The 11,138-nt window shown below is 37.1% G+C and overlaps 1 protein-coding gene across 2 annotated transcripts; it reads right to left on the bottom strand.

The window, feature by feature from the left end:
- Window positions 1–2,839: 2,839 nt before the first annotated feature.
- On the bottom strand, window positions 2,840–10,117 carry LOC144445844 (perlucin-like). Of its 2 annotated transcripts, XM_078135485.1 has the most exons (5): window positions 9,690–10,117; window positions 4,966–5,118; window positions 4,706–4,788; window positions 4,114–4,252; window positions 2,840–3,723 (listed from the first exon to the last, which is right to left on the bottom strand). In XM_078135485.1, the coding sequence occupies exons 1-5, from the start codon at window positions 9,841–9,843 to the stop codon at window positions 3,716–3,718; spliced, it is 537 nt and encodes a 178-aa protein (XP_077991611.1). In that variant the 5' UTR covers window positions 9,844–10,117; the 3' UTR covers window positions 2,840–3,715. The 2 variants fall into 2 exon arrangements, with proteins under 2 accessions (XP_077991611.1, XP_077991612.1); XM_078135486.1 differs by lacking the exon at window positions 2,840–3,723 and having other exon boundaries at window positions 4,122–4,218.
- Between the last annotated feature and the right edge of the window lie 1,021 nt (window positions 10,118–11,138).

Genomic DNA, 11,138 nt, shown 5'->3' with positions numbered 1-11,138 from the left:
TAATTTCAACTATTGCGTATGAATTTTTAGTTTCATTTTTTTAACAATTCACTTTCTTTACTTTATATTTCTTAGTTAGGCAAGATGGTACGATATTTTTCGCGAGGAGAGATGTCAATCATTTATGTTGAAGCGAGGGCGCTTCACAGTGAAGGTGGGCGCTGTGTTACGAGTCACAAATCTAAAATATATCCATTTAGGACATTTTGGTAAATTTTCTATATGAACTCTAAATTGAAGTCAAAAAGCATTTAAACTTTGAACATACAGTGACATTCCGTTGCGTAACAACATAGGTCTTTGACATCTCTACATGGGGTGTTTCTGAATTGTTTGTACCAGGTACGATTGAACTGTCAACAAGTTTTATTATGACATGACTATTTTATGGTCTTTGAGATATGAACTTGTATTACTAATCTAGGGAAGGTGATTGGATATTAGATCTCGGATGATGTCTTTCATCATAAGACTTAAGAATACGTCATACTCTAAGAATAGAGATTTTGTGTAAACTTGGAAATGTATTTAAGTTGGGTTTTTAGCCCATCTCGAGAGGAGAGGCGGAGACGGAGAGTGGTCATGTAATAAAATCAACCAAGTGGTTAGCTTGGCGTTCGTTGAACCAGATACGTATGTTTCGTTGTGAGTTCTACTCAACACAATCCAAGTCGGTACGGTACCTCGTAGAAGAGATGGTTTGAGAAGAAACTAGTTGGTCGGCTAATTCAACGTTATAGTCTTTAATGAAATAGACTGACGATTGGAACAGCAGTGCGAGTGAGTACTTCCCCGTTTGAACGTTAAATATCGATAAACTGCACAGTAAGCCGATCAACAGCGTTTCAAATGTATATATGTGTGTGTATGTATGTATGTATGTATGTGTGTGTATGTATGTATGTATGTATGCATGTATGTATGTATGTGTATATATGTATGTGTATGTATGTATGTATGTATGTATGTATGTATGTATGTATGTATGTATGTGTGTGTGTGTGTGTGTGTGGGTAAATACACGCCGACGTAGGAGGCGTGTATTGCCAGGATGGCATTTATCTTGTACCCCGGCAAATAATTCAATGGTGTCATATTCTTCCCAGGAAAAAATTCATACACCCAATGTTTATGTTTTGTTTTTCGACAAGACATCCTGACGCCAACGTGACTTCCAATCGAAGCTGACACGTGTCAATAAACTGAATACACGACTGTGTCAACATTCAATGTCTAGCGTAAAGAAACAGCATATTAATTACATGCAAATGAAATACACCATTCAAACTTTTGAAATGTCGTGTATTACGAAGCAATAGTAGTACCGTCTACCTCTCGCAAGTTGTAGTAAAATACACCATTCAAACTACAGTGCAATACCGTCCACAACTATTGTGACTTTTTTTGTCCATTCCGACTTCATCCCTCTCCTCGGCCCAACTATTCCAAACTTGCATGATGAGCTAGTATTTTTTTCTGAGGATTTCTCTGTGGATTTTTCAGTACACTTGTCTTCAGTTTCTGATCTATGTCCTCAAATGTCATAACAGCAAACCGTCGCTTTCTCCCTGCCATTATACCGTCTACCTTGCAAGTACAAGTTGTAGTATGTGTATTTTATTCACCTTCTAAATACACTCTGAGGTAATGTTTATATATTACGAAAATAGTGTTCAACTTGTGAACGGAAGTCTTATCTGTTCAGTCACAGTCAGGGGTCATGTTTTTGTTATGATTGTCTGCGTCTAATCACTCTTCCCTGGATGCCATTAATTGGATCTCATACACAGCAAATACACTCCCGCCACCGACATTTGATAAATTTGCTACTCTGCTGATACACCGGTCTTCACGCTTTTCCCTGATTGGTCAATAGCCCTCATTTGTAACTGTCATTCGAAATTTAACGCCCAGCCGGAGTACAAGTATGTATGTATGTATGTATGTATGTATGTATGTATGTATGTATCATATGTATGTATGTATGTATTTGTGTGTTTATGTATGTATGTATGTATGTATGTATGTATGTATGTATGTATGTATGTATGTATATGTATGTATGTATGTATGTGTGTGTATGTATGTATGTGTGTGTATGTATGTATGTATGTATGTATGTATGTATGTATGTATGTATGTATGTATGTGAGGGTGTGTGTGTGTGTGTGTGTATTTAATGAAGTAACGACATTTAGTTTTTTGAAGAAGTGCTGAATATTATCACCATACAATCTACGTGCATAGTTAAAGGGCAGTGTGTTGTGAAACAATTAGAAATCAGTAGTTGCAAGTTCAGCGGACTTGTTTATGTATTTTTTGGTGTCGGACAGAATCTGTCATTCGAAGACTGTAACTGTGATCATCTTAGAAATGATTAATATTTTTCAGTTTAAAATTGACCAACCCCTGAATGTTTACTTCTTTGTCTTAGACTTAGGGCTGGCAGAATGGGGGAGCGGGCATATAATTTAGAAATGAAATGAGGGAAGGATAACATTTTTTCTACATTGACTAGTTTCATCATCTAATTTTTTATTTATTTTGTATATTGGCATCAATGTGCTGTCATTGGTTCCTATCCAAGCTATTGTCACATCTCACCTCTGCCACCATTGTACAATAATATCAGAGCATATTAGTTAGCTTCTGATAACAATCAGTAAAGCAAAGGCAATTGCTAGTTGTGGTGGTAGGTGAAGAGCAGGTCTCACAGGAGTAAAGGGGAAAAGTGTGATAAGGCTAGGATCAGAATTTATGGCGGGGGGGACGACAAGAAATTATTTTTCCTTAGCCCCCCCCCTCCCCCCCTCTGCGCTCTCAAAAATCTCATGCCCCCTCCCACCCACACATATTTCAATGTGTAATTATATAGCACCCCCTCAACCTGTAGAGGTGGAAATGAACTTCACCGTCCATACATAACAAAAATAAAGATTTCCTAAAGATTTCCACAAATATATGTGGGTTTTGCGAAAAAGGTCTCACATTGGGCTGTAACCTATACTAATTAGCTAGCAAGGTTTTCTCTTGATTCTGGGCAGAAACAGCATCCCCCATGCTAGCTAGTGTGGGAGGTGGTGTTCCCAGTAAGCACTTTTTAAAAAATTAAGGACATGTAGGAGGCCATTTAATGGCATGACATTTCAAACCATACATATATCGAAAGCCATAGACTATTTGTAATTGTCTTCAATATCCCAATTTTACTCGAGTCAATACATTATTATACAACTGTATCACAGTATGGCTATATTACCTACACTTTAACTTACCTATTCAGATATTTTGGCAGACACACACAATCGCTTGGCTATTGACTGCCTCATAATTGAATGTATGATAGGTAAATGAAGTGTAAGAATTTTGCTAAGAGCAATGTGAACAAACCAGATAGCGACACAAATCCCCGCTGTGTTAGCCATTGGAAGTTTCCACCTAATCACGAATGTTAGTCAAACTAGTTTGTTTTTTAGTTTTCATTCACAATCCAGTGATTTTCTTTTTTATGCAAACTAATACTAACAATACAAATACTCATACACTAAATGCAACTATAATTTCTACAGAAATCAATAGAGTTTGGGTCTACGTGACAGCTGCTTGCTAAGTCTATAGAACACGTCACTAGCACTTGGTCACAGAATAATTCCATGTCTCAAGTGAGATTAAACATCACACAGACATCACACACACAAGATTGGTTCTTCATTGATTAATAGTCTGTGGAGAAATTGGAGAAATATGTCAATGTTACAAAAAAGGCTAGTTACCTGAAGAAGACACACTATACGATGAGTATATCGGTTTTCTCTAATGATAATCATTACAACTTATATTGTAATGTGGGCAGCTGACAATATTGGATCAGCCTGAAACTTTGCCAGTGAAAGACCAGAACCGACAGACAGACAGACAGACAGACAGACAGACAGACAGACAGACAGACAGACAGACGGACGGACGGACGGACGACCAACCAACCGACCGACCGACAAACAAACGACATACAAACATATAGACAGACAGACAGACAGACATGCAGACAGACAGACAGACAGACAGACAGACAGACAGACAGATGGATATGTGTCATTTATGATACATACAAACCTTTTTGACATACAAAGCCACACTTTACATAACATTGTTCATCATTCCAGCCACCACCATGAGCTTTATTAAGTTGTGCACAATCTTCTGTTCCACTACCGTTGTCTGGTTGAAGATGATCCCAGTTTGAATACGTTATCTAGATTCAATTTATTGCAATTCAGCATTTAGAAGGTGGTTGTCAAATATATAGCTGTTATCATGACTTAATTTGATTATTACAAAATCAGTAATAACTAATTAATGCAATGTAGTATTATGATGATGTCTGTTTCAATCGATCCATGCTGAATAGAATATATTTATTGCAATGCTATATATGTCCAGAGGAAGAAAAACAATAATGCAGTGTAACATTTTCCAGAACTGATATATTTCTACCTCGGATTGGATTATATTAGCCCATTTTAGGCCACAATACTGCAGCAGTCTCTATCTTTATTGTAGTAATTTGGATTGTTTCCAATTTTGTGATTTTGCTTTTTGTCCACTCTTAGATTATTGGTGAAGTAGATCTCATGGTAAAGTAGTAAGACATATATTACAATATGTTCAAATCAAATTAAGAGAGTTTTTCTCTAGTAAAACTTACAGTTGAGTTGTCTGCCCAACGGAAGGTTCCCTCCACGTCTCTATCAGTCAGTCCAATCCAGATATTAGCGCGTGAACCAAAATCTGTCAATAAAAAATAACGTAGTTCTAAGCCCCCCAAAGGCCAACGCCTAGATGGATGATATAGAAACTATCCATATCATTTTGTTCATCCGTCAATGGACAGTCATATCCCAGATCATATCCCAGACATCAATTTCAAATTCAACAACATCTGGCATAGATGTCAAACTTACTGACCTCGGAGAAACAGGTCCACATCAGCATCATTAATGATAACCAGTTGTGAATCCATTCCTTGACAAAGAGTTTCTGCCTCATCGTAAGTGTAAAATTCGGACTCTTTGATGAAGTAGCACTTATTCTTGAAATAATACCAACCAAAACCACAGGCTACAAATAAAACAGTGACATAATATAAAACCAGGGGAAAACTAAAGTTCGATGTTAGTGTATTTAATAGCTCGCGCAGCGGCAGCGAAGCTGCCGCGTAGCGGCTCAATGACTAGTACGCATGCGCGTCGTATATACTATTCGAAAAAAAATTGGTGGTTCTCCCAATGATGCATTGCGGCGCGCAGTGACTACGCATGCGCCTTACTATGTTACGTGCATTCTCCACGCGCTACCGTATCGTCATAGAGAATAGGGGATCGACATAACATCACCATATGCATTGCAATATTGTAGGCCTGTTGGCACGATTATCGTAACATTGTAACGCGTATCGAGGCATCACTGTACCTCAAGGAGAAATTGTTACACTATTTGGAAGTTTGAAGCACGGCGGTACATGGTATGCGTGTGTATGCGATACCTAACCTAAGTTATGATCATTCATCTTTTTTTTATCGTTTTCCAGGCTAAAAACCTTTCGTTCATCTAGACCTCAGTACATTCTATCTGCGCCATCTTGTTTCCTGGAATGTATCAGTCTGTAGAAGGGATGCTTAGCCGTAGTATAGTAGCGGCCCTGACCACATAACCATGACGCCCGTACGAGATATATAAACGGAAATTATTGTCACGGCATAAAATATCATACATGTGATTGAATATCGAATGTATGGCGTTTACTGATTGACATTTCTGACTGTGCTCTAGCTACTCATTCATATGAATCAGAACTCTCCTAAATGTGAAATGGCGAAACTATTTTCAAAGTCTTTTGCCACGCTACTGGTGAATCAAAATTCTCGCTAAGCCAGTCAAATGATCGTTCCATGATAATAGTATACTTCGCCCACAGAACGTGCGTATTAGTGCTGCAGCAGAGGCCAGAAAAGCAGCCTAGTTTTTGAGACACCGCAACCGGAAAATAGCCAGCATATAATAAATATATATATATATATATATATATATATATATATATATATATATATATATATATATATATATATATATATATATATATATATATATATATATTTATTTATTTATTTATTTATATAACTCTTCCAGTTTCAGGAATATGGAAATTCATTGTGACAGAGCTAAAGATTATTACAAATTAAGTTAGAACGCAATATGTAACATGTTATAAGAAGACCAAGACCAACATTTGTTCGGAAAACATACATATACTCTATGTTGGGTTTGTGTATCACGTTAGTGATATAATGTTAAGGTTGAATATTTATATATTTTGTGTGTGACAGGTATCAGCCGTCACACGAGAGCCACTCTTCCAAGAAAATGTGCGTGTCACCATGACAACGGCCATGTTTTGAGCCAAAATCCCGTTTCGTTTGCCTGTAGTTCAACAATGGAAACCTGGAGAGTCACATAACATAATGTTTTTTTTGTGTGTTTGTTCAGCCCATGTAGTCTGTAGAGAAACACAAACATAACCCTCTCTACTTCAGTGAAGAAAACTGCAGAGAAAATATCATGAAAAAACAAATGAGAATTGCCCCCACATACACACTTGCTCTAAAGTACTGAATGAAAAGAACAGAGACTGCCATAAATAGTAGATCGAGTGTGACTAGTTTGTTGAGAATAAAAAAAAATCGCCTAATTTTTAAGTTTATCATCATGCATTTCATCATTACTAGACGTAAGCAAAGCGTACTACTTTTCTGTATATATGGCAACAATTATTTTGCTGCTTGTAGTTGTACATCAAACTCTGGGCAATTGTTTGGTTTGTCATGCGGTGCCCATACCAAGGAACAAGGTTGTGTGACATTGCTAAATTCTCAGCAGTTGTCATGGTAACACGTTTTGGGGTATGATGCTGATTTCTATGTACAGATTAACACATATTACCAACATAATCATGTAACACATTCGATTTAAACTTGAGTATAAGAACCAACACCGTTACATAGTATTTGGTATCGATCAATGTTCGTCCGAGTCCTCCTACATTATGTTACAAAAAGTAACTTTCTTTGTATTAGTCTCAAGATCTGTCAACATATATTTCCTTTCTTGTTAGACTCTAACAAAGAGTTTGATAAAATGTGGAAGCAGTACATTATTTTCAGGATAAATTTGTCCTGCAAAACATTAAGTGACTCTCCAGGTTTCCATTGCTGAACTACTGGAAGACAAAATGTGATTTTGGCTCAAAACGTGACCGATGCCATGGTAACAAGCATATGTTGGGGGAAGAATGGTTCCTGTGTGCCGGCTAATACCTGTCACACACAAAATATATAAATATTCAACCTAAACACAGTAAATCGTTAACGTGGTACACGAACTCAACACAGTACTTTGTTGGTCTTAGTCTTCCTGCTGTTACAACCAGATTTAAACTGAATGCCTTCCGTAATGATAGTCTTGCAATGTCATGATTTATGCAAGAAATTTAGCTCTACATCTGTGATCTTTCAAGTCTCAGTGAAACTGAATTGTCAAAAACGTTGTTGAAATGCCAGGAAAGCTTGCCATCCTCGACTGCACTCGGCTTTCGTGATCCCCTACTACATACCCGGGATATGTACACCCGTTTCCATGACAAATAATACACGAAATTGAAACCCGCATCAGAAAGTTTACATACTTCATGGTACGCATCGTAACAGTTGAACAACTTTAATACAGTGAAGTCATAAGGTATTATTGCCCTACTTCGTCCCTGGGTAAAGTGTACATGTATACATTCTTGTTTAGATCGAGATTGACAGACGCACCATCTGCTCCAAATCGTATACATGCGTGAAAGGTGTGAAGTGAGCAGACGATCGTGACTGTATATTTTTGCAATAAAGCTTACAGATGATGTGTATTTTCAGTGCTCACCTCCTTGCTTTGATGTAATAATCATGAGATTCAACGAAAATTCCAATACTTGAAACCCCTGAAATCAGTTCTTGCCATTACCCTACGAAACATGTGTAGGTTGACGTCAGAAATTTTGTTCGGATTGATACAGCCGTTTGTTCGTAAATGGTGACACACACACACACACACACACACACACACACACACACACACGGAAGGAAAAAAGCGTTGTAACTTTTTGTTATCAGTCTCCACGTCTGTCATAATATATTTCCTTATTTGTTCGACTCTAAAAAAGAATGTTATATATAGAAACCTTACATTATCTCCAGGATAAAGCTGTGCTACAAAACATTAAGTTACTCTCCAGGTTTCCGTTACTGAACTACAGGAAGACAAAATGTGATTTTAGCTGAAATCATGGCCGTTGCCATGGTGACACGCATATTTTGAGGGAAGAATGGTTCCCGTGTGTCGGTTAATACCAATCATACACAAAAACATATACATGTGCAACCTAAACACATTAAAACTGTAAATATGATCCACAAACACAACACATAGTATTTTTATTTTAACCCAATAAATGTTGGTCTGAGTCTTCCTACACCATGCTACACATTGTGTTATAACTAAATTTGTAATAATTTTTGGCTCTCCCTGAGACTCTAAGGGAGAGTTTAATATATATATATATATATATATTATGCTGGTTATTTTCCGGTTGCGGTTGACGTCAGAAATGCCGGACCTGCTGCAGCACTATGTACTGTTACGGATGACAGAATACAACTTTTTAATATTCGCTAAGTTTTGATGTTTTGCGAGGTCACCGTGAACTCTCAGCTGTTATGAATTAATACTTAGAATACTTAGAACAAATGTTTGCATATCGCGGATGGTATTCTTCTAAGATGTCAACATTAAGTTATCAAAAGATCAACAGTGTCAAATAATGACTAATAACAGACAGTTGGAAGAACAATGACGTGATCACATTGTTTAGCTAGTTTTCATATTTGTCAATACACTTCCAGTTTATTCATTTATGGTGCTGATTATTTTATCACCCAATAATTTGAGTATTGTATATTTTATGTTTATAAGAATTTAATGAAATAAAATTATGGATTCATTTCTTTGGTAGTTGGAGCTGAAGGGAACAGCTAGGCCTAGACTAGGATCTTCGATCTGCTCCGTGGCTACTTCTAAATGATCCAGGTTAACCATGAACATTGTGTGTAGTCTGAGCTAATTCCCTAAAAGTCCAAGTCGATCCCGTGTACAGAGTGGAGAGAGAGAGAGTAACATTGAAGGAGGGTTACGTTAACAGCCGGGGTTAACAGTACAGGTCACCCCCTCAATTTGTTACGATACAGTTCAAAGCGCCGCCATGTTTGTTTTGATCTCGCATACGTATTTTTACTCCGGTCGGTCGTCAATCGGCGACATAACATAGCTGCCATGCATTGCAATATTGTAACAGTAGGTTTGATAACATGACTATTGTAACATTGTAACAAGTATCAAGGCACCACTGTACTAAGAAATTGTTACACTATTTGAATGGTCGACGTAGAGTACGACCACAGGCACTCGAATCAATCTGTGGGGGGGGGGAATGTAGTAAATAAGAGGACCACAGTTTCATCATATGAAACCACTAACCACTTTATTACTCAACTAAAAGCAAAACTGCATAGTGGAACAACTTATAAAGTGTTACAAACCTGGTTTACAGTCTTTCTCATATGTGTTGTAATGGATTTCCTTTGTCACACATTTTCTAGTATTAGAAGTCGTCAGTTGACAATAGCTGGAACAGACCAAGACCAAAGAAATCACAGCAAAATACCACATCTTGTAGGTCATGAAGTCCAGCATCGTTTGCTTGTTAGATCTTCAGAATATTTGAACACGTCCGGCTATGAAAAAGGGAAGTTTACTTCTGATATTGTCGTGTTTCCGCCTCACAAAACCGTGGATAGTTGTGTGACGTCTAACCATAGACAATAGAGAGCTATTGTCTATGGTCTAACTGAATACGCACAACGCAATTTGCATCAATGGGCAAAATACACAACCCAAGTACAATGCGTCATATCAGGAAGGTCGAAGGAACAAAACGCAAACACTGGGTATATTGTTTGTTCATCAGTTCTTTTAGACGGCCTTTACTGTTATATGTTTTTAAAAGTCAGCTCACATTCTTGGGCAAACGCTTTTGTTGTTTTTAACTTCCGTAAGGAAGTTTATATTATTGAGTTGGAGTCTGTGTGTCTGTGTGTATGTCTGTATCCCCATTTCCGAACAAACGGCTGCATCAATTCCAACAAAATTTAATAGACATGTTTCGTAGGGTAATGGCAAGAAGTGATTAGGTTTTGGTAATAATCCGATGAATATTAATGACCAATTTGAGTAATTAATCGATCGATCGTCTGGTCGTACATGCGCTTCGTGTCGAAAGTGCGCCACCAACGTCGATGTAAGGTAAACCATTTTGCTACGGTAAGCTGCTCTACACTGAGAAAGACTCTGTTTTGCATTGGCGAGAAAAAAAGAAGACCAAGGCAGGGTATTTAAGTGATTCAAACTCACCAGAAAACAATTTTTTTCCTTGGCCTTAAAATAGGTTTACAATGAGCGTGGAGTTCACAAACAGGTGAAATATTTAACATCGTTTCAATTTCGTCAAATATGGACATATCATTTTCAAATTTCACACACTAATGCGGCGCAGATGAATAGAGAAAAAATACAAAAAATGCATAATTTGTATATTTCAATGAATAGCTTTATTTATTTTTATTTTTTGTCTTTTATTCCTTTTATGTAAACACTATAAAATAATAAAAATGTACTGAATACGTTGCAAATATTCTAACCAAGAAGAAAGAATACATAACTAATTTTGGGAGTATTTCAAATAATTAATAACATTTATAAGTGTATTTCTATGTGTAGTTTTCTATTGCAATACAGTTGAAAGTAATCAAGTAGTCAACATCGACAATCACACTAACGATGATACACTGATAGCAATTAGGGGTATAATTCTCATTGACATCGTATAACATCCACGGGATATCCCCATCATAATTGCAACATGTGTCACTAGGTCTGTTGCCCTTATTATCGTACCCTTCTCACAGCTGGCCTACCTTCAACTAGAATCA

The sequence above is a fragment of the Glandiceps talaboti genome, chromosome 14 (assembly GCF_964340395.1).
Source record: "Glandiceps talaboti chromosome 14, keGlaTala1.1, whole genome shotgun sequence".
In the NCBI taxonomy this organism is placed as follows: Eukaryota; Metazoa; Hemichordata; class Enteropneusta; family Spengelidae; genus Glandiceps; species Glandiceps talaboti.
This window is presented reverse-complemented; position numbering and strand designations above follow the sequence as displayed.